The following is a 27,895-nucleotide window of genomic DNA, read 5'->3' as shown; positions in this document are numbered from 1 at the left end:
TGCCTCGGGTGGAGGGAGAGGGAGGAGGAGGCGGGCGGCGTTGTGGCATCGTCAGCGCGGCCCTCTCCGGAGCCTCCGGAGCCCCAGCCCCACCCACCGCCCGGCGGCCGGCCGTTGTTTTATGTTAGCGGGCGTCTAGTGAAGGGGAGGAGGTGGGGGGGGGGGCGGCGGCGGCGGCCGGTGAAGTGGCGGTGGTGCCGAGTGTGTGGGTGGGGCTGGCGCGGCGGCGGGTCCCGCCTCCTCCTCCTCTTTCTCCCTGAGGGGCCACCCAGCGGCAGCGCAGCCCCATGAGCCGCTCGCGGGAAGGGCGTTAACAACCCCGCCGGCCCCGCCTGGCCTCTCCCCGGGTCCCCTCAGCCCAGCGAGCGAGCGAGCGAGCGTCGGCCTCCTCCTCCTCCTCCTCCCCCCCCTCTCGCCTTCCCCGCCCTCGGAGCGCCTCCTGTCAGGCCGGCGCGCGCCCTCGCCTCTCTCCGGAGAGCGTAACATCGAGCCGCCAGCCCCGCCGCCGCCGCCGCCCCCTCTCCTCTTCCTCCAGGGGCATCACCCAAGGCACGGGAAGCCCGCGACGGGGCTCGAGCGGAGGTACCGCCGCCGGGAGCGCCGCGGCGGAGTCATGAAGATCAAAGATGCAAAGAAGCCGTGTAAGATTTCCCTCTTCCTGCCAAGCCCTCCTTCCCTTCCCTTCCCTTCCCTTCTCTTCTCCGGGGCTGCAGCAGGTGTCGGCTCGCTTTTTAAAACGAAAACCCGGGGGTGGTCAAACCAGGAGGGGAAGTGCCACGCCGCTTTGCTTGGCGTTGGCTCACACAAAAATAAGCCAGTCGGTGTTGGGTTTTGCATCTGTGGTGTTCTGGTAGCCAGAGGCACATGCATGGGTTGAGATTTGTAGAAGGAGCGGGGAGCCAATGCGGTGAAGTTTGCTTTTCCTTTATTGTTAAGAACTTGACTGGGTTTCAGTGAGTAGTAAGGGATGGCTGTGTCCGCGCCACTTTTACACAGTATGCATTTTCTCTGTAGGAAACACTCCAGTCTATCAAAATGTGGAAATGATGTGCAGGTTGTCCTGTCTGATACCTGCACACATTTCTGTTTTGTTTTGTGTTCACGTGGTGTGTGTGCTAGGAAACTGCCATCAAATAGTGTTCCAGTGAATTGGGTCTGTATATGATGCTGTCTCTGACCTATGTGCTTTTGTCATATTTTCCCTACAGTAGTCCTCTTTAAAATATGATGTGATGTTTGAACTGCTACATAGTTATTTGGTACATTTCCCTCCTCTTCTGCCTAAAAGATGTCCAAATATCAATACTCTGCCCTCAGGCCAATGGCCAACAGCCAATTTAAAATATATGTCACAAAAGTGATTGGCAGGGAAGAGGAAAGAAAGCCAACTCAGGCACTGATTCCAAAGCTCTGTCAGCTGGAATGGTAAGAGTACAGGAAGAGGTCTCAAGAAAGGCCCTGGAGTGGCCATGCTTTTATTCTCTCCCTCTGATGCACCTTGAGGAAATAGCTGGTGTCAAGTGATGAAAGGATGATATCCCTGCTTCCTTTTTCTCCCCTTTCTACAGCCACTGGCCCTTCATGTAAATTAAAGTTTACATGTTTTCAGTGGGTGTGTGATTGTGAAAATTGGAAACAGATTTTTTCATAGAAGATCTTTTTTAATACTGTGAATTATTTTAGTTGCTTAATATATTATTTCATATAGTCCTATAAGGAACTTTAATAATACAAATCTTCTCAGGGACATTGCAGTAGAAGCTAGGATTAAGTTCCTGTGCAGTTATTAGCACATTCCTGTTTTAAGTCATACTGTGACAGACTTTGGGGAGCACTTAAAAAACAACAACAAATAAGCTGTTCAGTCACACGCATGCATTCTTGGAAGTAAGTCCCACTTGTGTTATTCCTGACATAAGGATAGATAGGACTGCAGTCTACCAAGCAATGAATTTTCTTAAAGCCACGCTGGACTTACCAGTAGTTTAACAAAGGAGTGTTTTACCCACCTACCCTTTTTACCTTTTGCCCTGAATGGCATGCGCAGTAGGGCCCCAAGGGTAGGCAATTGGTTCCTTTTAATTTTGATACATGTTTTCTAAGAAACTGCTGTTTTTTAAATAGTGGCATGAGAGAAGTATAAGAAATTACATTTTAGGAACATGTGATTGCATTTACCAGTGTTTTATAAAAATATATAGGAGATAGTCAACTGTAAACACTACCAAAATAAAAGATAGTCTTGCAAAATTCTTGCAGATGTGGCATATGCCTCTTGCCCTTTGATCCTGGAAGGAGAATACTGTAGGAGTCTGGAATTTAAACTGAATAACTTAGTAAAATGGGAAATTGTATCTAGTAAACTTAATAGAAGCAGACTCTTTCTAAATAGTTGCAAGAGCTTTCTTATACAAATCTTACTCTTTGGGTTTTTTCCTTTGCTAACTGAGCTTATACAATGTTTCTTTCTCAAATGTCCAGTGTCACATTAATGAATAAAAAAAAAAGCTCCAAGAAAGTGCCAACTGCCATGGTGACTTTGCACAAAAGGGAGGTTAAATGTTAATTGTCACTCACTCATTCTGTTGTTCCTTTTGACAATTACTCTACTCATAAAATGCTTTCCAGCAGATTTATAGACCACTGGTAAGCAGCTCATACTTTTGTTCATGGTTATATGTGAACATAGTTAGGTTTACACTTTCCTGCATTCTGAGTGTTGTAACAAAAGTTGAGGGAGCTGTGCTCCAAAGTAAGCAACAAAACACACCAAATGTTTAATAAGAACAACAAGAACAATTCATTTAACATTTATAGGAATGCATCTTGAACTTATTTTTATTTCTGTAAGCATACATTTCCTGCCTGACAAATTATTTAAGCACAGGTAAGGTAAAAAAAGGGACGCGGGTGGCGCTGTGGGTTAAACCACAGAATCTAGGGCTTGCCGATCAGAAGGTCGGTGGTACGAATCCCCACGATGGGGTGAGCTCCTGTTGCTCGGTCCCTGCTCCTGCCAACCTAGCAGTTCGAAAGCATGTCAAAATGCAAGTAGATAAATAGGTACCGCTCCAGCAGGAAGGTAAACGACATTTTGGTTTGCTGTTCTGGTTCGCCAGAAGTGGCTTAGTCATGCTGGCCACATGACCCAGAAGCTGTACACCGGCTCCTTTGGCCAGCAAAGCAAGATGAGCACTGCAACCCCAGAGTCGGCCACGACTGGACCTAATGGTCAGGGGTCCCTTTACCTCTAAGGTAAAAAAAAGGTAATGTCCAGGGGTCTTTGACAGTTAAGTCCAGTCAAAGGTGACAATGGGGTTCAGCGCTCATCTCACTTCAGGCCAAAGGAGCTGGTGTTTGTCAACAGACAGCTTTCCAGGTCATGTGGCCAGCATGACTAAACCACTTATGGCGCAACAGAACACCATGACGGAAGCCAGAGTGCACGGAAACGCCATTTATTTAAACGCAGACGTATACCTGGCAGATACCTCAATTCTGTACATGTCCCATTTAGTTTAGTAAGTCTTGCTGCCTAGTAAGTGTAGTTAGAATTGCCACATAAGTAATCTAACATCAGGCAGCCATGTCTGAGTTGCCAGTGAAGATTTTACTACATTTCCTGTGACATTTGTCTAGATTCATAAACCTTGTCTCAAAAGACTTAACCACTGCTTAGCACTTGCTTGGCTATTACGCACTTTGCATATGTAGAAATAATCACCTAATGTTACATATGAATCTGTATTCTTCAAATTAAGCCTATGCTCATATTCCTGTGAGCACAGCCGCACGACAGAAATAATTTCTGGTTCCACCAGATTTGCAGGTGCTGCTTTCCATTAGCTGACGTTTTTGCTCACTAAGAAGCAGTGGGTTGTATCTGATGGTGACATTAGGCAGTGTAATTCCACCCTAGGATACAACCCATGTGGTTGGTCATTCTCAAGAGTTAGACCCATTGAAAATAATGACCCTCACTAACTTAGGCCCATTTATTTCAATGGTTCTATTATTGAGTACAGTTTAATTGGCTACAACTCATAGGCTTGTATCCAATGTCATACTAAGTAACTGTCCCAACAGCACAATACAGTGGTGCCTCGTAAGACGAAATTAATCCGTTCCGTGAGGCTCTTCGTATAGCGGTTTTTTCGTCTTGCGAAGCAAGCCCATTGACAGCTTAGCGGATTAGCGCTATTAGCGGTTTAGCTGCTTTTAGCGGATCAGCTGATAAGCGGCTTAGGAAAAGGGGGGGGGAGGGAAAAAAACCCCGCAGGAACTCGCAAGACATTTTCGTCTTGCTAAGCAAGCCCATAGGGAAATTCGTTTTACGAAGCGCCTCCAAAATGGAAAAACCTTTCGTCTAGCGGGTTTTCCGTCTTGCGAGGCGTTCGTCTTGCGGGGCACCACTGTAATTTACACTTGCGCAGGGGGGTTTTCCCTCTTCTCTGTGCCCCTGCCCTCCCCAGATCTATTCTGGAGCATTGGTGGAACCCCCAGAACAGATGTAAGGGCTGTGTGGGGCAAGGAGAGTGGGAGATGGCTACTTAGAGTTACAGTGGGTGCAAGCCATAGTCTGTAAACACTGGCATGTTGAAATTTCCTTTTTCTGCTTTACTGCATGCATGCAGCTGTGTTTCATAAAGAATTTTCCAGTGTATGGACTAAACTTCCTGAATTGCTTCATTGATGACAGTGGGGAGAATGCTAAAGAAGACTCGATACCAGTCAACCCTAAATTGAGCGTCATGAGGTCTCGACCCATGATAAATCTAGTACAAAAGTCTTTTGCAAAAAAGAGTTTCATACATTGTTGGCATCTGTAGCGCAACCTTTGTGAGGAAACTGCTACCACAGCTTCCCCACTGCTGTTCTGAAGAAAATACTTCAAAGAAAACCGCCTTCATGTCTCATAAGACATGCCTTCATGTCTCATAAGACATGCCTTCAGGTCTCATAAGACATCCCTTCATGTCTCATAAGCAGCTATTTTATAAAAAGATATTGCCCACCCACAAAACATTAATATGGACTTAATAACTAACCACAAGTAAATGTGAGTGTTCATCTTTATGGCTAAAAGTTATAGCTATCTTGTTGTCAGGAACAACCAAGGTTCAAAGATTACTGGATGTCCTTAGTCAATCTTTTATTATCCAGAGCTGAAGAGTTATAAACAAGTTGCTTATGTCCAAGTACTTTAAGGGAGCAGGGATTCCAGTTTTATAATTGCAAGGTGAGGAGAAAGCTACCTAAAGGGTTTCTGAAAAATCTTCCAAGTGGGAAGTATGTTGAAGTAATGGTTAAGCCTATACAATATAGGGGTATATATTAATATATATTAAATTGCATATTTACATTACTGTTCTCAGAAGGACAGTTCAGTGGGACTTACTTCCAAGTAAGTGTGTGTAAGATTGAAAATAGTAGCTTTTCAGGGACCTATAAATGTTTGGATTGACAGAGCAGCAGATTATTTAACCTTATGGATGCTATTCTTAGAAGTCGTCCCACCCCCGCCCCCCGCCAGTCCTTATAAAGAATTCACATTTCTGTTTACTACATAGTAGGGTTAAGAGCAAAATCGTCTTACTTACTTGACTTCTGTTCTGCCTTTCTAAAAAAGAAATCAGCATGATTTACAAACATTTTGACTCACAAAGTAAATCAGTTGTGAAAAGAGTGTTTTTCACTCTTTTCACATCTGGAAAAAGTCTACTTTCCAAGTGGTATAATTCACTTTTTAAGAAATCCATGTTTGGATTGTGATTAGCTTTTCGGTTGTTTGTAGCATGCAGTTGGTTTGTCATTACGGGCTCAAATGTGCTAACAAAAGTGGATACATAGGAGTGATCTGTTCCACATTTCTTATGATGTCAGGCAGTTTTTGCTAATTGCTTAGAAAGACAGAAGAGAGACTGTTAAGGTGCTGGCAGCAGAGAAGACAATCATTCTCAATTTTCATATGCATATGATTCTCTAACAAGTAACTTTGTTTCACCACAGCTTTCCCATGGTTTGGTATGGACATTGGAGGAACCCTCGTGAAACTTGCATATTTTGAACCTATCGATATCACTGCAGAAGAAGAGCAGGAAGAAGTTGAAAGCTTGAAAAGTATTCGCAAATATTTGACATCAAACATAGCCTATGGGTCCACTGGTATTCGGGATGTCCACCTTGAACTCAAGGACTTGATACTTTTTGGGCGAAAGGGAAACTTGCACTTTATCCGATTCCCAACCCATGATCTGCCTACTTTTATTCAAATGGGAAGAAGTAAAAACTTCTCAACGCTGCATACGGTGCTCTGTGCCACTGGCGGTGGTGCCTATAAGTTTGAAGAAGATTTTCGCACAGTAGGTAGTTCTGTTGCATCCTATGTTACATAATCTGTTCTTGAAGTACATTATAGTCTGTGGTGATTAAGTAATAAGTCTCTGAAAGCATTGCCTTTGCTATCATAGGCAAAGATCTGATGGGCCAGAATACTTCTGAATTAGTACTTTGGACCTCTTTGCGTAAGATCTTTGCATGCATGGCAGTGACAACATGCTGGAAACAATTTTTGTCCTGCCTCTACATCTGCTTTCAAAATAGTCCTTTGTTTTCCTTATAACTGCATTAATAACGACATTAATTCAGAATCAGTGACTAACAAGCTCTTCTTCCTCTGATATAGACCAGAAAGTTGTGCTATATCATGGTCAAAATTTGAGCACGTAGATTTTTAGCCATTGCACCGTTGACAGTTAGCATTCATCTCTCATTTTCCTTTGATAGGAGCCCCCAGAACCCAATATTTGTATGCAGGGTTGGAAAACAACCAGAAATGTTTTGCATACTCAGGATTTTTTTCAGTCCTGGGTGCATGTAATATGTGGGCCACACTTCCTTGCTATGGATTGTCTATTGTCATGAGTTGCCTACTTCTGTCTGCAGTCATCTAACCCTTTAAGAACAATGACTGTACCATTTTTATAAAAGAATTAAGGTCAGTCCTTTCCTGGGTAGTTCTGGAATAGCAGTGAACATTATACTTAAATAGTGGATGTATGATGACTTCCTTTCTCATCCAGTCTTTTGACAGTGAGTGTAGGTGGAGTTAGCCGAGTCATAAAGTTTTACAGTGGTGCCCCGCAAGACGAATGCCTCGCAAGACGAAAAACTCGCTAGACGAAAGGGTTTTCCGTTTTTCGAGGTGCTTCGCAAGACGAATTTCCCTATGGGCTTGCTTCGCAAGACGAAAACGTCTTGCGGGTTTGCTTCCTTTTTCTTGAAGCCGTTAATACCCGGGGAATCTGCGCTCCGCAAGACGAAAAAAATCGCAAGACGAAGCAACTCGCGGAACGAATTAATTTCATCTTGCAAGGCACCACTGTATTTAAAGTGTTGTCAAAAATGGTCTGCAAGTAGAAATTGAGTGCATATAGCCTGCAGAAGAGTTGTGTGGGCCTTGCATGTTCTTAATTTGCAATGCTTCATCTGATTTGGATAAAAAAAGCGACAAAAGAGAGAAAAAGAATTTGAGAAGCTAATTTTGAGAAACTGTTTTGAAATATTTGCAGGAAATGAAAACTACTGTTAATATATATGCCAGAAATAGAGAAGCTGATGAAAGTCTAGGAGTTTTGTGGGTTTCTTACTACTTACTGGCTTGATTATTTTGAAAATAAAGACACAATAACTAATTCATCTGCTTGTATAACAACTGTAGTCTTTTAAAACCTGCATCTGAGTGAATTTGACTTAAGCTGATATCATTTTGTGATGAGAAGAAGCCATAATAATGTCTCTTTTGCAATTTTGCAGATTGGAGACCTCCAGCTGCACAAACTGGATGAACTTGACTGCCTTGTCAAAGGCTTGCTGTACATAGATTCTGTCAGTTTTAATGGCCAGGCAGAGTGCTACTATTTTGAAAACGCATCAGAACCTGAAAGATGCCAAAAGATGCCTTTTAACCTGGATGATCCATACCCGTTGCTGGTTGTAAACATTGGTTCAGGAGTCAGTATTTTAGCTGTCCATTCCAGAGACAACTATAAGAGAGTAACTGGAACAAGGTAGAGAATTTAAAGAATGCCAGAACAAGCTATTAAATGAAATGATAAATCTGTGTTCATGAGTCTCTTTCAAATGCATACATCATTGAAGAAATTGCCATTCAGAAGTATCTTTTTATTTTGCAGTGTGTTTAGCTTTCCTGTCTTAAGAGCAGTGTGAATTCTTTTTTAGAGTTACCTTTTCATTTTTTGGTTAACCACCTTCACAAAATAACTTTAACATTTTTTATTATATTATAGGCAGCTTGGTTAAAAAAATGGAATATTTTTAAAAAGAAAGGAAGAAAATACCAGGATTTGGGAAGATTTATTCTGGTTTTTATTAGGACTATCAAGCTGCTCATGGCTCTTGCTACAGACACAATTACAAAAACCTGTCCTAGTTGACAGGATATTTGTGGTTACCCTAAACACCATTTCAGCTTCCTTGGCTGGGAGAGGCACCTCGAAAGATAAGTGCTTGAGCTGGGTTCCATAATAATTGTTTCGGTTGGTGTTGCTGTTCCTGATTTTCTAATACTGCCCACCAAGAACTTTGATGATATGGTGCGCAACAACTAAGAATGAACAGCTTATTATTAATTTTTCACTAGGAATGTGTTTTGCCTAAGTCCTTATGTAGATTGTAGTCAGTTGAGCGTATTCAATTTATTTCCTGGGTTGCACAGGTAAGATGTCTAGAATTAAAATTGTTAATTTTAAATATGCAATTTACAAGCCAATGCGTTTTCTTTCTTTTTTCACACCAGTCTAGGTGGTGGGACCTTTCTTGGCTTGTGCAGCTTGCTGACTGGATGTGAAAGTTTTGAAGAAGCTCTAGAAATGGCATCTAAAGGGGAAAGTACACATGCCGACAAGCTAGTCCGGGATATTTATGGAGGAGATTATGAACGGTTTGGCTTGCCAGGGTGGGCAGTGGCATCTAGGTAGGTGTTGTAGGAGAATACACAGCACCATAAAAAAAATTGCTGGATTTAAGAGGCCTTTAAAAAGATGGGTTGTTCCAATGTTAGTCATACACTGAAATCAGCTGACATGACTAACTTAGGACCATTGATTTAATTGAGTCGAACTTAATTGGCTATAACCCATTGATTTTTAATTAGATCACCTAATAAGGAATTTTAAAATGTGATGTGTTTACTTAATCTATTTATTTACAGATACATAAGAGGAAACACAAATTGTATCCAACTTAGCATTTGTCACATGGGGAACAGAGCTTCCCTGCTCCACCTCCAGATTTATTCTATGCACTGCACACAGTGGTTTAGTTAACTTAAAGTACAGTGGTGCCTCGCAAGACGAAATTAATTCGTTCCGCGAGTCTCTTCGTCTTGCGGTTTTTTCGTCTTGCGAAGCACGGCTATTAGCGGCTTAGCGCTATTAGCGGCTTAGCGGCTTAGAAAAAGGGGGGGAAATGGGGGAAAACTCGCAAGAACTCGCCCGACGTTTCGTCTTGCGAAGCAAGCCCATAGGGAAATTCGCCTTGCGAAGCACCTCAAAAGACGGAAAACTCTTTCGTCTAGCGAGTTTTTCGTCTTGCGAGGCATTCGTCTTGCGGGGCACCACTGTACTGCCACTTAAATTTTAGCCTACGTACATTGATGCAGTGAAACCAATTTAAGACACCCATATGGTGCATGCCTGTAGTGCATGAGCTTCCAAAATATGGCCCATGCCTGCATAATAACAAAGAATTAAACTAGGCAGTTGTGTCTGGTTTGTACTCTTTGTTCTAATTACACATGAGACATATCCTGTTCGGTAGCTAATCTAAAAGTAAATCTGCCAACCTCAAGCCATTGAAACGGAAAGTGGTGTCTGCTAACACAACACAGTTGGACTTGGCCTTAAACACTGTTGCTCTTTCCTCGCAGTTTGACCTGAGTCCTTCAACTCTTGGAGCGATGAAAGGCTGCCTAGGTTCTTCTGGGAAAGGTGAAGGGCCTTGGGCAGTCAGCAAGCACAGTTGTATATTATTTCCGTGTTTCTGCACTTGTCAGCCCCAGCTAGAGATCCGTGCCCTAAGTGAAAGAAAGACCAGCATAGAAATTATATTTTTAACAGAAGATTATCTAACGTTATGGCATCTCTTTTTCTAGCTTTGGGAATATGATCTACAAGGAAAAGCGGGAATCTGTTAGTAAGGAAGACCTGGCTAGAGCTACACTGGTTACTATCACCAATAATATCGGATCTATAGCACGGATGTGTGCTGTAAATGAGGTAAGCTTTGTTGGGCAGGAACAGCAGAGACTGCAATGCATTTAAAATCCAGATTGGAATAGTGTGAGAACTAACAGGTGCTTTCTCTCACAAATCAGAGGTGGCTGTTCAGGATCTGCTTTTTTCTCTGTTTGGAGATTTAAGTTGATAAGCACTATTTAAATCAAAAGTCTTCAGGTCTTTGAATGTTTTATTATAAGCTTTTATTTTTATACTAAGGCTTAAATATAAAATATGTACCTTACTGAGTTCTTCATCTTTTTTTGTGAGAACACACTTCTGTCTTTTCTGCTGTCTAAAACATCCCATCTGTTTCAGATGCAAACTTGTGGAAATATGGAAGAGCAGTTGCTCATCTGGAATATTGCTTGCTGCCTTCGGCTTCTTTACAGTGCTGCCTTGTTGCATATGGATCAAGCAGCATTGTACAGGGCTATGAAGGCACATAGTGCAGCTCCTGTCAGAGTAGTTGCTTGGTTCGATTGTATTACACTTGCTTGATCCAAATAAGAATTTGTTCTTCTCGTCTAGGATGAAGAATATAGCGGCATATATAAATCATCCCGTTTAAGTTTGCAAATACCTGTTGCTATGGTATACGTTAGCTATCCTGGACCTTGCTTACAACTTGAAATGACTTTGGTTGACCATTGTTCCCTTGCATTCACATAGCTACCGTGTTACACTGACAACAATTATATAAAATGCCTAGGAGAGCAACTCTATGATTCTATGAATCTTATGTGTTCTTCTTTCCACCATGGATAGCTCAGTTGATTAGTGTGTGGTGCTGATAATGCCAGGATTGCAGGTTTGATCCATGTATGGGGACAGGTGCATATTTGGGTTGGACTAGATGATCCTCAGGGTCCCCTTCCAGCTCTATGATACTATGAAAAAAAGATTACAGAGATACCAAATTCAAAACCAGCTAGATGAGATGTTGAAGGCTTGGGCAAATAAAATGGTCTTTGCTTTGTGCTGGAGGAACACCAGGTTTGGTGTTGCTGAGCCTCCCTGGAAAGGAAAAGCCCACAAGCAAAACTGTATGAAAGCCCACCTTTTTGGGTTGCCACCTACCTAACATCAAAAGGTGGGGAAGTAGGTGCTGATGAGCTTAACATTGGATGGGCTTGGGGTCAGAATTCATGTGATATTCAGGTTCCACTTAATCCAGACTTGTACCAGCTGAATGCAGTTCCACTTCAGACCACCCTTACTGACAGAAGGTGCGGAGAGGCAACTTTAACTAATTCCCCCCTGCAACCCCTTGCCCCTACTGAAAATATGCAGGGGGTTCGCCTTCCAGAAGTGGGGTCTGCAGGAGCGGGGAAGGAATTAGTGAATGTAGCCTTTCCCCCAGCAGGATCTATACCAGGGGTCACCAACCTACGGCCCGGGGGCCAGATAAGGCCCAAGGGACTCATTTATTCGGCCCGCAGCAAAACCCCACCACCACCCGCTCTTACCAGCACAGGGACCCACTTCCGGATCGGAGGAGCACCGGAAATAGCATTTGCGCATGGGCACACGCTCCCCCGCCCACTGCGCGATCATTGCTCAAGACACTAGCCCGAGGCAAGGAAAGCTTGGAGGCCCCTGATCTGTACATTCACAGAAGGAGATATCTGGCCCCAACTTTCTGGCAATTTACGCAATGCTTAATGCATGCATTTATAGTTATGAGTTTTTGAAGCGCACATAACTTTGCAAACTGTCCAGGATTTAAACGTAGTTAAAGTATCTAAATGTTACCTAAATGTTGGTTATACAATTTTTTTATCATTAATTGACTCCACGAGCATTTTCACACTTAACTGGGATAAGCCCCAGCGGAACTTACTCATGAATTCATGCATAGAATTCATTCATACATAGGATTGTGCTGCTAGTCATTCTTGCCTCCCAGTGAAAACTTGTGTTGCTTTTGATTATATCCCACTGAGGAAACTCTTGTTGTTGTTTTTCTTTAGAAGATAAACCGTGTTGTCTTTGTTGGTAACTTTTTACGTGTGAATACGTTGTCGATGAAGCTTTTGGCATATGCACTGGATTACTGGTCCAAAGGCCAGTTGAAGGCTTTGTTCCTAGAGCATGAGGTATGTATGACCATAGCTATTGAATATAAAAGTAGACAACCTTTATCTTCCAGTACAAATGCCATAATTTTAAATTTATTTGTAATGGTTTTCTTCAGTCGTGATTTGGAAGATGTGTAGCTCTAGAAATGTTTTTTTTTTTCACCTGAGTTGTTGGAAGGTAAGAGAGATTGTATGCCATGAACCGTTTCGGGGAAGCAGGGTTACATTTTAAAGAAAAATACTGTTCCTGAATAGGACAGACAGTTGCATCCCTGGGTTTTTCTTTTAATTTCTCCATTCACTTTTATGTTTTGGTTAATGAACTGAATACACATAATGGGTGCAATCCAGCCAAAGTTGAGTACTTTAAAGCATGACTGGTGTCAATGGGAGAGCTTGAAATCTCTTTCATTGACATTACTGGTGCTTAAAAATGATTTGCTAGATTGTCCCCCAAGTATTTCAGTTACCTGGGAAAAACAAACAAGTACCTTAATGAAAGTATTGGAGTAGTAAATGGCATTGTTGTACCTACATGTGTTAATCTTTCAGAAATAATAAATCTTGGATTGCTGTCTTACTTGTCAGGTACCGTAGGAGTGCTTGACAGTCACGAGTTAGTGCCTTTGCAGCTCAGATACTGCATTTTCAGTCAATTCCCCTCTCCTCAATAGAGCTTCAAAATTAGCAGTTGTCAGGCTCCCTCTTTGCCACAATAATTACCACCAGCCTCTCAGACAAAGCTCTCCCCATGACTTATTTGCCCATGCACGATTTGCTCCAAAGCTACAGTGGAGAGTAGGGATGTTTAGGCAATTTTGAGAAGACTGTCTGATCCAGCTCAATGCAGTGCTATAGAAAGTATGCTCAATAGTATGTTTCCCTCCTTTTTAGCCTTTGTTCCTCACTCTTTAAGTTGCAGGGAGGTAAACAATATGCTGTGCACACGCCCCATAATGGTATCTTGTGGGCAGAGCTGAGAAGGTTGTTCATGTGGCGATGTTCCAGCTGCCATTCACAGGCTGGGAAAGGGAGAGAAGGGAGCAAAACATAGGTGGGGTCAGTGCAAAGGCTTGTTTAGAAGTTAGTTTATCCAGAGTATTGTCAATAGATTGACTATACTGTGGATGTATTTCTCCTTCCTAATTTGTCCTGGTATCCATTAGGAAAAGGCAAGAGATTTTTGTCATGTGCTTCTGCCTGTTTTGAAAAAGGCCAACTTTAATGTGGTAGTCAAAACTTGAATTGTGAAAAATCTTCTTTCAAATACAGGGATACTTTGGAGCAGTTGGTGCCCTCCTTGGATTGCCAAATTTCAGCTGAAGTGCAAAGCATCACAAAACTGAATTATTTCCTACCTTTCTGGCATTATTACAACACTGTTTTATATCAACTGGAACCAAAGGGTCGCTGTCTTGCTATAAATGTCTTTAATTGTACGAATGATGAACTGTCTCACTGAGGCAGAGTTTGAAGCCTAGGTGTTTCTTTGAGAAGCACCTGGTGATTTCCTTGTGTAAGGCAACCTCTAACACACGCTGAGAGTTCAGTATGCACTACAGCCTCTGAGAAATGAGCCTAGAAATCAGAATTGGAATATTATTCTTAGTTTAGCTGTCCGAATCCTGCAGCGCTGATCAAATTTTGCTCCAAAACCCCCCCTCCAGGCTATTAGCTTGCATCTAGTTGTGTCAGTCTTATAGCCTTGTGCTGAATGTTAATTTCCCATTGGGTCAAAAGACATTGACCCAGGGCCACAACCAAGTGCCATCTGCTAAAAATGAAGTTATTTGATGCAAAGAGTTTTTTTTCCATCAGTGCAGAGAGATTACAGTGTGTTCAGACTTCCAGTATTAAGGTTTCGAGAAAATAAAAATGAAAATATCAGCAAAGACTTTGCACAATTGATTTAAGGCGAGTTAAACAACTAAATACACTTGTGTTTGGCTACCAACTGTATGGTCAGATTTTGTTAAGCTTTGCAGTATCCGAGTTCATTTGGTGGTTAAATGATAGCTGCCTTTGTTGGACGTTCTTCCACGTAGGATTTTCAATCAAAACATTAAAGGGCTTCAGAAAATGGCCAATAGAAAAAGTCCATAGTTCAAAACCACCAAACTTTATTAAAAACTTGGCAGCTGGTGTGACTGAGATCAAAGTAGCGATAGCATTTCAGTTCTTAACATTGACAGTTCTGGTGGGATGGCTTTTGTGCAATTCCTCCGTTTATAGAAAAACACTGAAAAATTAACCCAGATGTCAATTTAGGGCAAGTACTAAGGCAGCTTTAGAGGTTGTACTGCACAAACTCAAAAGGTCCAGTGTTCATTGTACTCCTGATAAACCGTTCCAGATACTGCAACAGTGTGGCCTTGAAATAAACTCAACATACTGGGGCTACTCCTGTATTTTCACTGTCTGCTGTTTTCAGACTTGATTGTAAAAGTTTACAATAGTGGCATATTTGTAGATTGCTGCAGCAAAGCTTACCATAAGACCTCAGAAGAAGAAGAAATCATCTCAGACAAGAAAATTTCTATGCAGAGAAATACATAATTGTATCTCGAGGAATATGCAGATATCCAATCCATGAATGAAGTTTTCCAGATGGAAATTTACCACTCCTACTAGAGCTCAAGCTTAGTGCTTGATTTACTTGATCAAGTTGATATTATTTTGGCACATCAATCCTTTATACAGCAATATCCATATGGAAAATGTATCTCTAGATATTGTGTGTGCATGGCTTTTCAATTTTTAAAATTCAATTCCATTTAACTACATTTCAGGGCTCATTGTCAGTAATTAGTGTTGATGTTGCTTGTGTTGACCTAAAACTGATTTCCCTTTCTTACGACTTAAAAATTGGTGATCTCTAGAGCACGCAGCAGTGTCCAGAGATACATATTTTGTTGGTCTCATGCTGGACAGAAAATACAGGCTGAGCCAAGTTTCTTGTTAAAGAGATGTTGTACTTGACTATTGTGACCCCATCTTTTTTAAAAAGAAAAGTATAACAAATAATTCACAAATGGTTACATGGCAGTAACGCTTTGCCTTTAAAATATTATATATCTTGGCCTCATGTCTTAACCTAAGTGTTTCAGTTAAAGCGTATGCTCTCGGTTGCAATTTATATTTTTAGTACATATCCTGGACTGTAAGAAAATCATCTAAAGTATCTCTTGCTCTATATTGAGTGCCATTCAGAATTGAAGATGACTGAAACAACTGGACAACTCTTCCATTTTAGTTCCTAGGCAAGTGCATTACAAGAGTTTTGCTCTAGAAGCAAACAGGTTTGACATGTGGTGGCCTAGTTGACACATCACATTAAATCGGAGTTTAAAACAAACTCTGGTTTAGTGTTCCCATGGTGCTCTTCTTCTCCTGCTTCCATGCCAAGGATGAATGAGCCAGAGTCTGGTGTGTCGTGTCCATCAAACGTTGGGTTCATGGTTTGTTTCCTCCACACTGCTTATGGTTTGTTTTAGAGGAAACGAACCCACGAGCCTTAGTTCAAATGGCCCAACTGGCTTGTTTTGTCTGCTGTATAGAAGCAGAGGAGGAGTGCTTTGGAAATGTCTGAGGAGTGTGCCGCCAGCACACTGCTCATTTATATTAAAGCAAAAGTTTCTAATAAACTATGGCTTAGTGAAACAGCTCAGTATATCCCACTACAGGAAAATCATAGGTTTGAGAGAAACCCTGTAAATAAAAGCATCAGCAGTTTCTGTGCCACACAAGTCTGCATTTATTACATTAAAGCAAAACGCTTTCCCTGACTTTTTCGATTTGTAGGAATAGAAGCTTCCAGTGTTTTGACTGTATGTCCTGGAAATGTTATAAATCCCCATCATTAATACATGGTTCATGTTGCTAAAATGGTCTTCATTTAGCACAAAATGAAAAGACTGACCTCTTTTAGCGTTAGCACTTAATACATAGGACTGCTAAAAACTTTCTGGGGAGATAGAAAAATTGCTGGCAAGGTAATGCATGAGGTTATTTCCTTATTTCTTTAAGGAAAGGAAGAGGGGTTCTGAATGTTTTGGCTCTTAAGTCTAGTTTTAAGTGTGCCTTAGTGTATCGAGTTTCAACAAATTGGACAATAATATATTTCTGGTTTTGGATATTATCTGTGGTCCTCTTAACACGGAATGGTGCCAATTCTACAATTGGCCCCTGTCAATCAAATGAAAAATGGTAAAGCCAGGTGGGCCACTGGGTAGCTAGACCTTTTTTACTTATTTTTCTCACTGTACCTTCTCAATCATGTAATCCTTCGTGCTCTTTGGGGTGCAGTGCGATGTGTAGCCCTGGGTGCAATATAATACTAAAATAAGAGAACTTCATCCTGTTCAGAAGGCAACAATCTCTTAACAAGCCAAATCATTTTCAAGTTCAGTGATAGTACAATGCAATATCCATTCCATGAAGATATTCTGTAGCATTTTCCTTCCCCAACCATTAAACTAGGTAACTAATTGGCCACGGGGAGGATTCATTCAACTAATGAATCTCATCAACAGAAGTCCTGCGCATGAGCTTTTGCTTGTGCAACAGGGCTTTCCCTACCCCCAAAAATGGTGCTGTGGGTGATCAGGAGAACCCCAGGAACAGCCTGGGGGGATCATTCTGTATAGTAAGCCGAAATGGCATAATGCGTTCCACCCCATATATTTTCCATTCCTTACGTGTATTTCCATGGACATTTTTAAAGCACCATTCCACTAAACCCACAAGGGAAGTATAAGGACCAGATTGCCTTTCTCTTTGCTTGCCATTTGTGTTCTGCTTTGCGGTAGCTAATAAGCCACATGAATCTATTGGAAGGTAGGGAACCCATTGACCTCAAGATATTGAACTACTCCCATCATCCCTGACCATTGGCCATGCTGGCTGGGACAGATAGGAGTTCAGAGTCCAACAATATTTGGCAGGCCACGGGTTCCCCAGCCTTGCACTGTCTCTGTGCCATTGAAGTTGATTGTCTACAACCCTGCTGAATGTCACTGATCAAGCAGATTAAGGCTAATAATGCATTCGTCCTTCTAATTGTACTGCTGCTTAAATAATGTAAGAGTAAATCCTGATTTGTTACTATTTGCAAATGCTGTGGACATTGTACCTTTCTTTCAGCATGCAGGGAATTCAGGCAACCGTTACTGCCAACATCCATTGAAATCACAAAACCTTAAGTATTTGACCGACGGCCTGTGTGAATCCTAGCTACACCACTGAGCCAGTGTTCCTTAAATTCCTTGAGATATTCCTCTGGGCTGCCTCATGGATTGCTATTGAAAATAGGGATTAAGGGTTTAGCACAAGGGTAGGCAACCTAAGGCCCGGGGGCTGGATGCGGCCCAATCGCCTTCTCAATCCGGCCCAGGAATCAGCGTGTTTTTACATGAGTAGAATGTGTCCTTTTATTTAAAATGCATCTCTGGGTTATTTGAGGGGCATAGGAATTCGTTCATTTCCCCCCCCAAAATATAGTCTGGCCCACCGCATGGTCTGAGGGACAGTGGACCAGCCCACAGCTGAAAAAGGTTGCCGATTTAGCATATTTAGTCCTCTAATGTGAAGTGAGTGCACATCTTCATCCCAACCCCAATTAAACCATATACTGGTGCCAGTTTTGTACAGCATAGTGGAGATATGATGGGGCCGGGGAAAAGGTCGTCACCTTGCCCATTACAGAATTAAAAGCAGCTACATGCTAAATTTTTAGGTGTCTGCTACTTTAATGTGTGAAGCAGCCCTTAAAAGAGGTTTTGAATATTTTTCAAGTGCTTGTACCGAGATTAAAATTTCTGTTGCTTAAGGATTCAAACATGGCTCATTTAACCTCCCAAATATTCATGCATTCATGCTCTGTAAATAGTGCATATATCAATAAAACTGAACTGAATGCATTTAGGTTAAGTAAAAAATAATATAAATTTAGTGGTAGGTCAAAATATATTTCTAATTGAACCTTTCTACTGATAGGCTGTGTTTGGCTGTTGGTTATAATTTCCAAAACAGGATTCAGGGGTTGTGAACCTTAACGCGCTGTGCCATTAAAAAGGGACGCTCCTTTTCATTATAATTCAAATGAAGTACAGTATAATAAACCTTAACCTTGCTGAGCTAAGACTATAAAACTTGGGAGATAAGAGAGCTGAAGATCAGATTGCTTACCTGCGCTAAATGGAAAGGCTGGGAAAAGCAGCGCAGGATTGAGGAGGCAGGTGAAAAACAAGATGCCTTAATTGAGAGGTGATAATCCACTTAAATTTTCTTTGTACTATCATGCCTAGAATGCAGTGACTTGAGGTTTCCTAATTCCAAAAAGCAATGGCCATATTCCGAACTTTGGTAAAATTAGAAAGACATCCGCAGCAAACATTTTCCTTGGTCTACTTAACAATATTTCTCTCCCACCCACACACCAAAAAGATGTTTTGAGACATGGCAAATGGTCAGGAAAATTGTGAGCATTCGTTTAACTCTGACGTTCGTGCAACTGATCAGCGTTCAGGAAGTTTGCCAAGTGTACATTGGACCACAAATCCTAACTCTACACAGGTCTCAAAGGTGCTCCATCTTTGAAGAGCACCTTTTTGCGCAAGAAATGGCAACATGAAAATAAGTTCGAAATGGGTGCTTTTGGTATGCAGCACTGTAGAAAATAATGGGTCTCATGCCATAGAAAGGTTTAAACCAAGCTTCCTCAAACTCGGCCCTCTAGATGTTTTGAGACTACAATTCCCATCATCCCTGACCACTGGTCCTGCTAACTAGGGATCATGGGAGTTGTAGGCAAAAAAAAACCTCTGGAGGGCTGAGTTTGAGGACACCTGGTTTAGGCAGTCATTTAGTATTCCTTGTCCTGTTCATTGTGATGGATAAAGTAGATTGATGGTACTTTAACCCATCGCTGCTTTGTTTTGATAGCAAATAATGGGCTACTTCAGTTTGGGGCATAATGCTAAACTTATGCCTTGTGAAAGAGTTGAAAGTGAGCTGTGGGCTTTCAAATTTCCCCCTCCCCATTATCTCTTCGGCTCAAACATCAAAATCACCCACTTTCTGTTTTAATCTGATCTTAAATCTTTTGTCTCTCGGAATCAACCAGGGCAGAGAGAGTATTTCTGGTTAATTTAATCAACGGTTTGTTGACACACTGGGATCCTAAACCATGGTTTGATGTTGGGCTTGTTTCAATAAACCATACTTCAAAACTCTTCATTCCCTTCCCAGGATGAACTGGCTAATTTGCAGTTGTGCCTGGAGGTCAGGGAAAGGGAGTGTAAACCCAGTACTCCTCTTTGAAGTAGCACTAAGCCACAGGTGGCTGACCTTTGACCTGCTGGAGCAGTGTGGCCAATGGTTAGGGAATGATGGGAGTTGTAGTTCAGCATCTGGAGTAGCCACAGGTTACGCTCCTCTATACTAAACCATTGTTCAGTACTACATTGGAAACAGGTCATGATGATGTTCCTTCATGAGTGGCTAGATGGTGGATCAAATAAATGGTTTTTACAATCAGTTTCAAGTCTGATAACTACTTTCCAGGCGGACAATTTATCAAAGTATAATTATGTCTCCTGGACTAAACTCTCTTATAACTGGTCAACAGTTCATTAAAGCTGAGAGTACGTCATGAAATTTGCTTTTTATAAAACAGGCTGCAATTAATATATGCTTTACAGAATATGTCACTTTGTTTTCAAAATTTCAAAAAGCTGTTCCTAAGTTTGTGTGTTGATCGTCATAGCAATGTCCATACAAATAGTGTTATTTGATCTACATAGATCAAATGGCTGCATCTATTACTGTTTTTATTGTGAACACATTCCTAAAAAATAATAATCCAATGTATTATGGGTAAAGTTCCTCCACAAGACGCTGACAAATAAATGTGGACAGAATTTCTTCTGTAATCGCAACAAATTTAAATATTATCTTCGGCTTTGGTTGTTAATACATTTCAAGCAATAGTTTCGAGTAACTGTACAGCTTGTTAGCTTAAGGTTCAATCATTACAAAAGGATTTTTTAAAGTTTTGTAGGTGGGGAAGTTTTAATATACAGTGCATATTAATATTCACATTAATGGGAAATAGGGAATATTTCGTATTTTCCCATGTAATGGCAAAGTTGGCATTTTAACTCTGGTTTTGAATAGTCTAAAAGACCAAATTGTAATTGAAAAATACTTTTTGATTCCATTGCAGGCTCACATTCTGCCAGCTTATTGTGCATATAACACTTAACCATAACAGCCGTTTTCAAATAAGTTGCCTTATTTTGTTGCAGTGAATTTATTGTCTTTTTCTCTTGTTTACTGTTCTGACAATGATGTAAAAAATGTATGTCTTGCAAATGTTTCATTCATAGTTGCTAAATTATTTAATTTATTTTCATCATGGACGCTCTTCTGTGTCATTTTCATGCCACGATGGAAGCCTATACCGTAATCATTCCCATCGCCACTGTATAAAAATCCTCTGCTGCTTGCATGAGTAAATGTGAAAATTTAATTTTGTTGTTTGATGGTCACTTTTCATTTACCCTTGTTCTACTACTGTTCTGTATGAATGAACAGAACTTTTACTTTTTTTTCTAAATAAATACCAATGGTTGATTCTCTTCCCCCATACTTTTTAATTCCATGTACCCTTGCAAGCTGTCTTAATAAAGGGGTGAGAAACCTGTCTTGGATGCCTTTTTTATTTTATTAAATGCTGCTGAATTTCTGCATGGAAAATCCTACACTCAAAACCGTATTCCTGTTAGTGGGTACATATCTCAGGAACTCACTGCATACTGCTTGGAAGGCTGTGGCTCATAGTTTTATCTTGGTTCAAGCCACACATTGAGATTCAGCCACATAAATGCCTTGGTTGAAGCAAGCAGGGCCTGATTATTAAAGAGCAGAACTGCATCTCCCAGAATTCTTTGTGGGAAGCCACCAGCTTTAAATGTAGATAAACGTAAGGGTGTGGATGTGGCTTTGGGCTCCTCTTGCAACAAGTGATCTGGTCCTGGGTTGTAAGAAACGCCTCATGAAAAGCTGAAGAAGTGAAAACGAACCGGCAGAAAAATTAGCATAGTTTTAATTTTATCCATAAATAAGAACATTAAACATTATCTTCCGTATGCTACATGGCATTACTGTACTTAAGCTCAATACAAATGTAAACGTAGTATTAAAAAAATATTTCAAATGATAATAGCTCTAGGTAACACTTTAGACAGTGTAGAAAATACATCTCAATATTTTAATAGTGCTTTAAACATTCTCGTTAGAAGAAAGTGCAAATGACGGTATTGCTATTCGGTACGTATGTTAACCCAGTGTCAAATTCATTAAAATAAAAAATCACAGCAAGTTAAGAAATTTATCAACAGCTACCTTGCCCAGGGTGAAAACTATTAGTAACTGAGCTTAAGGCTGCAATCGTATTCTTTATTTACCTAGAAGCCCCGCCCATTCATTCAATAGGACTTACTTCTGAGTAGACAAATATAGGATTGCACAGCAAGTATTTATATTACATCATAACATTGTTCAAGTACTATGAAAAGCTGATTATTCTATCACTGAAATACACATATATCCTTTAAACATGCCATAAACTAGCAGTGGACCTGTATGCAACTTAAGAGTAAAAAAAAAAAAAAAAGTATACACTTTCCAAATGAGAAGTGTTTTGTGCAAAACAACCCTTCTGGAGCGACCCCCGACACCTGCGGCAAATTCTTGTTGAATTAAAAAAAGGCCCCCAAACTTGTAAGTTTGTTTTGATTTGGTGTGTATATAGATACATATATTCACAACATATTTTTTCACAACATTTACAAGGGACGGGATTCTGCTCTTGTTACCTCAGAAGAGCACAATGGGACTTGCGTCTCTGTAAAATGGCTATAAAACTACAGCTTTGGCATTGATGGCAGAGCGGGTTAGTAGCTTATTTCAGCAATCCATTCAAATCCATTTAATGGAACACACTATATTTCAGCTATTGCTCCCAGCTGTAAGGTTGATAAAAGCTGGTGAGGAAAGAGGCACGTTTTACCTACCACCTACTGAAGGAGAGGCTCCACAAATCAATTTAAAGTTCAGCTCCACAGACTGCCTCATTTTTCATATAGTAAAAACCTTTATTTAATTCAGGGGTGGGGAATCTCTGACCTTCCAGATGATGTTGGGACTACAACTCCCATCCTCCCTGATCACTTGGACTATGCTGGCTGGGCTGGGGCTGATAGAGTCATCCAACAACAGACGTTTATTTAAAAAAACAGACTTTTAAAGTAAAAAGAACAAGATTAAAACGCCCTTTTTATTTGAGCATCCACTCAAAATTAGATGACAGAATTTGTGGACAGTTGCAAAAGCATCCTAGTGTACACACAAAAATGTAAACTGATTATTTTACATAAACTTTTATCTATTTTACATCTCGCAACTATTTTATATATGCTTCAAGACTTCACTGCTCATAATATTATACAGTAGTACCACATAATGTCACAGGTTAACATTAAGAGAGATCTACAATCAAAATCTATTGCAGGTAATTATCACACCAGTCCTCCTCGTTTAGAAAAATAAAGAGTGCCTGGATAACCCAGTCTCGAGAGGCACAATCCATAATTATTATTATTATTGATTTATTTTGGCCATTTAAGTCCTAAGGGGAATCGGATGAATTACTTAAGTGCACCTCCCGTCGATTTCATGGGAAACTCAAGCGGAGCTTTTAGCTGTGCACTTTTAGCTGTGCAGTTCTGACTTACTGTGTCCACCTGAAGCAGAAAATAAATAAATATGTATCTCCTCAGTTGCAAACAACCACAACTACAAAAACCAACCAGGCAACAAGAGTTTGTTATGCCACTGTGGCGAGGAAACGCACCGATCGTCTGGCAGGTGGATAAGCAGGAGGTTTCCGGGCATGCAGTTATATTCCAATATATTTCGACGTCAGACGTACAAGAGGTGCTAAAGCTGAAGAACAGTATTTTGCCACCTTGTGATAAAATTGGAGAAATCAAGAGATATATAGCCGCACTGGCAGCACATCTCTTCTTTCTCATATCTAAAAATGCAAGAAGGGCCTTTACACTCGCCAGAAGCTCGGCCCTGCCCTCACCGGCCCTGGAAGGAGCCTTTTAAAAAGTCCCATATGCTCAGAGACTTTGCGCCGTTCATTGGGGGAGATAGGAAGCCCAGAGCACTTGTTCTTTAGATGTCCCTTTTATGAAGAGGCACGTAGTAAGACCATTGATCCCCTCCTGGTGAGGCTCGCTGACCTCCCGAAAAAGCAAAAATTTGACCTTTTCCTCTGAGCAAAGATCAGAAGACGACTTGGATGGTTGCCAGATTCTGTGTACAGATCTGTAGGTGCAGACCATCTCCCAACTCAAACTAGTTCATTAAGAAATTCCCAAACTCGGTTCTATGGGTGACTCTGGGTCAGCTCCCTGCGGCTGTTTATTGTTGTACATTGTTCTTAAATTTATTGTTGTACAATGTTTTAATTGTTTGTTTTCCTTCTGTGACTACCCCCAAGTGTGTTTTATAAGCTGGTCTCTGACCGTAATAAATTCTCTCTCTCACCTTGTGATGCAGAGAACCACAGGTGTAATAAAGGGAAGCAAAATCACAGTCACTTCACGGTAACAGGGGAAACCTGTTAGGGTTGTTTTAAAAATAAATAAATCGTCCCAGTCAAGCATGGATCTGCTTGGGGAAGAGTAGCCCCCGCTGCAGTTCAGAACACACACATGACCTCCTTACGTTTGCTATAGCCGGGAAATGTTCCTCAAAGACACTTCTGCTGCTGGTTTTAAATGGGTTCTCTGATCCGCCTAAACAAATAGCTGTACCCTTGGAAGGAGGCCTACTTTCCTGTGTGTTTTTCCTCATATGCTGCAGTCAGCATCTGAAGTCCTGCTCCAGATGCCTCAACTCCATGAAGCACGGCTGGTGACAACCAGGACTATAAAGTTATTTCCAACCAGGTGAGGGACCTCAGGCGCCCATCACTGTAATGTTTCAGGTGGCTGGCAAAAAACAAAGATGTTTACTAAAGTTTTCATCTGGCTGTTTTTATTTGTTCTGGTTTATTCCTGAGACTGTTTGGGGCAGGCACCCCCAAACTCAACCCTCCAGATGTTTTGGGACTACAACTCCCATCATCCCTAGCTAGCAGGACCAGTGGTCAGGGGTGATGGGAACTGTAGTCCCGAAACATCTGGAGGGCCGAGTTTGGGGATGCCTGGTTTAGGGTGTTGTTGTTTACTGGCTGTTTTGAAATTATTAGTTTTTCACACCAATACTTTGGCCTTTTGACTGAAGCTATGAATGGGGATTGTGATGTATTTTACTATTGTGTGGAGTTTGGATAAATAATAATTTTAATAACTTTGTTATTTCTACCCTGCCCATCTGGCTAGAATTGTTAGCTGCCTTGAGTTTCTTTTGAAAAATTAAGCCGGATGGAGGTTTCCCAGATAAAAAAAGAATAAGTAAAAAATTAAGATATTACATAATTCTCTTTTGAAAAGAAAAACGGACTACTGTAAGAAAGAATATTAGTGTTTTTTTACCACTCTGACCACAGCAAGAAATAACCAAATCCAGAATTTATGCCCATCTTAATCTTTTAAAAGCAGCATTTAAAAGCACTGGAAGAGAGAGAAACATAATCTGTTGGTATTCCTTGTGGGACCACTGACTGCCGCTGGTAAGTACAGTACAGGCAAATTAATTATCTTTCGCCATTAGAATATATTAATTCTACGAGAACTGGAGCATTTCTTGTCTCTCGGTTTAAATATTAAACAATTAAGAGTTGCCTTCTACAATAACCCCAATGTCCTCGTTCTGCAGTGACAAGTTAGCCAATCTCCCTTTTATTTTCCATGCATCGTTTCTACCTTGGCCCCTCCAGCTTCACCAAAGGCAGTCTCCTTCTCAATCAGGCCTTGGCTATGCAAATTGAGAAGGGAATCTGCGATAATCCTTGCTGTCCTCTTCTGATAGCCTCCAGAGGTCACCATCAAGATGGGGATTCTGTGCTTCCTAGCAGCTCTGAACACAATTTCATCGCGATCGATAATCCCCTGCAGTTACAAAAAAAAAAAAAAAAAAGGAAGCACATTGCTGAACTTCATTGTGGTTCATAAACCATTTTAGCTCATGGTTTCATCATAATATATGCTGGAGTAAACAAAATCATTTAGGAACCCAGGGTGATCAAGCGTCCTCTTCAGTCCAGACTCAGAATTTGATTTTAGAGGAGACTCTGTGTGCTACGAACCTGAGGTGAAATAGCCAGGCCTCCCAGGGGGTCACCGTCCAAGATGTCCGTTCCGGCATTATAAACAATGATGTCCGATTTTACTTCGTTCAGTGCACCTTCCACATGCGTTTTTACTTTCTGAAGATACTCTGCGTCTTCTGTGCCCCAGTCCAATTCAACTTTCCGCCTTATGGCTCCTGAAAGTTACCATGAATCATATATACAATGATTTGGATGTGGAATAAAGGTAAAACAGTTTCTGATATTGAGTCAGACTTCCGTTACAAGCTCTGTGTTATTTTAGTAATCAATAGGTGGGATTTGTTTCCAGGCTTATCAGCCCCCAGTGGCTGGAGGTGTGCCAGGAGAGCCCCCAGAATAGCATGGAATGGGTGAGGGGGGTGACACATTTTGTCTGGCAAGCTACCATGTTTGGAAGAGCGCAATGTTGACCCCATGGGGTGATATTTAACTATGTTTTACTCAGAGAAGACCTGCTGAACTTAATGGCCCTGACTTAGTCATGCTCATTCATTTCTGTGGGTCTACTCTAAGTAAAGCTTCACTGAATGCCACCCAAAGTAAATAAGCTATAAGTTAAAGGGTAAAGGACCCCTGGACGGTGAAGTCCAGTCAAAGGCGAGTATGGGGTTGCGGTGCACATCTCACTTTCAGGCTGAGGGAGCCGGCGTTTGTCTACATACAGCTTTCCGGGTCATGTGGCCAGCAAGACTAAACCGCTTCTGGCGCAACAGGACACCGTCACGGAAACCAGAGCGCACGGAAATGCCCGTTTACCTTCCTGCCACAGCTGTACCTATTTATCTACTTGTGCTGGCGTGCTAGGTAGGTAGGCAGGAGCTGGGACAGAGCAACAGGAGCTCACCCCATTGTGCGGATTCAAACCACCAACCTTCTGATCGGCAAACCCAAGAGGCTCAGTGGTTTAGACCACAGCGCCACCCGCATAACTATAAATAAGCTACAGCAAAGTACAAAAGACGAGGTCCAATATACAGTGGTACCTCTGGTTACAAACTTAATTAGTTCCGGAGGTCTGTTCTTAAGCTGAAACCGTTCTTATCCTGAGGTGCTCTTTCGCTAATGGGGTCTCCTGTTGTGTGCATGCCTCTGACGCGCGTTTTCCATTTGCATCCTAGGGCAAAGTTTGCCACTAGGAGCAGCTACTTCCGGGTTAGCAGAGTTTGTAACCTGAAGCGTTCACAACCAGAAGCGTTCGTAACCAGACACTGTAGCTTATAAAAATGATGCAACATCAAATATTTCATTATTGATTACTTACATTTACTTCCCACCCTTCCACCAAGGAACTATGCATGGGGTGATGCGCACTGTTATTCCCTTCCTCTCTTGCTAAAAAGGAGTGTGACGACCTGGGATGCAAATGAGGCTGGGAGATGACAAGTAGCCCAAAATCAGTGAACTGAGCCTCACGGTCATTTGGACACTGGGCTCTCTGGTCCTAGTCAAACCATGACTAGCCGCTTCCTTGCTGGACTAGCAGTCCAACAGCATCTTGGAGAGTCATGGGTTGGCCATCCCTGGCTGAGATATTTGGATTTTTTTTTAGTACAGTATATCCTGGTTTCCCTTCCCCATTCTAGTCAAGCTAGTAAAGGTAAAGGGACCCCTGACCATTAGGTCCAGTCGTAGCCAACTCTGGGGTTGCGGTGCTCATCTCGCTTTATTGGCCGAGGGAGCCGGCGTACAGCTTCCGGGTCATGTGGCCAGCATGACTACGCCATTTCTGGTGAACTAGAGCAGCGCACGGAAATGCCGTTTACCTTCCCACCGGAGTGGTACCTATTTATCTACTTGCACTTTGACGTGCTTTCAAACTGCTAGGTTGGCAAGAGCAGGGACCAAGCAACGGGAGCTCATCCCGTCGTGGGGATTTCAACCGCAGACCTTCTGATCGGCAAGTCCTAGGCTCTGTGGTTTAACCCACAGCACCACCCACGTCCCTTTCTAGTCAAGCTAGGTAAAGGTAAAGGTAAAGGTACCCCTGCCCATACGGGCCAGTCTTGACAGACTCTGGGGTTGTGCGCCCATCTCACTTAAGAGGCCTGGGGCCAGCGCTGTCCGGAGACACTTCCGGGTCACGTGGCCAGCGTGACATCGCTGCTCTGGCCAGAGCCAGAGCCAGAGCCGCACACGGAAACGCCGTTTACCTTCCCGCTGGTAAGCGG

At 41.8% G+C, this 27,895-nt stretch overlaps 3 protein-coding genes across 5 annotated transcripts in view; 2 read left to right on the top strand and 1 right to left on the bottom strand.

Moving 5' to 3' along the window:
- Positions 1–21,083, top strand: LOC307208845 (pantothenate kinase 3). The gene is made up of 7 exons (XM_079963844.1): positions 1–641; positions 6,010–6,362; positions 7,816–8,069; positions 8,819–8,995; positions 10,175–10,298; positions 12,272–12,397; positions 13,652–21,083. The coding sequence occupies exons 1-7, from the start codon at positions 614–616 to the stop codon at positions 13,700–13,702; spliced, it is 1,113 nt and encodes a 370-aa protein (XP_079819970.1). The 5' UTR covers positions 1–613; the 3' UTR covers positions 13,703–21,083.
- The window catches only part of LOC307208693 (uncharacterized protein), a 188,950-nt gene that overhangs the window by 650 nt on the left and 160,405 nt on the right, over positions 1–27,895 (top strand). The gene's annotated exons all lie outside the window — the stretch shown is intronic.
- Positions 20,775–27,895, bottom strand: part of HDAC11 (histone deacetylase 11) — a 25,091-nt gene continuing 17,970 nt past the window's right edge. For all 3 annotated transcript variants that reach the window (XM_079963872.1, XM_079963870.1, XM_079963871.1), the window contains 2 exons: positions 25,704–25,882; positions 20,775–25,506 (listed from right to left, as the gene is read on the bottom strand). In XM_079963872.1, coding sequence (XP_079819998.1) covers positions 25,297–25,506; positions 25,704–25,882 — 389 coding nt within the window. In that variant the 3' untranslated portion in view covers positions 20,775–25,296. The remainder of the gene's footprint in view (positions 25,507–25,703; positions 25,883–27,895) is intronic.

Source organism: Podarcis cretensis (assembly GCF_951804945.1).
Source record: "Podarcis cretensis genome assembly, chromosome: 2".
Classification (NCBI taxonomy): Eukaryota; Metazoa; Chordata; class Lepidosauria; order Squamata; family Lacertidae; genus Podarcis; species Podarcis cretensis.
This window is presented reverse-complemented; position numbering and strand designations above follow the sequence as displayed.

What these genes read in the sequence shown, in the direction of transcription:
- LOC307208845 (XM_079963844.1), top strand. Translation starts at nt 614, where the DNA reads ATGAAGATCAAAGATGCAAAGAAGCCGT. An exon ending in TTGAAGAAGATTTTCGCACA is followed by an intron (nt 6,363 to 7,815) that starts GTAGGTAGTTCT and finishes GCAATTTTGCAG; the next exon opens with ATTGGAGACCTCCAGCTGCA. An exon ending in GGATGTGTGCTGTAAATGAG is followed by an intron (nt 10,299 to 12,271) that starts GTAAGCTTTGTT and finishes GTTTTTCTTTAG; the next exon opens with AAGATAAACCGTGTTGTCTT.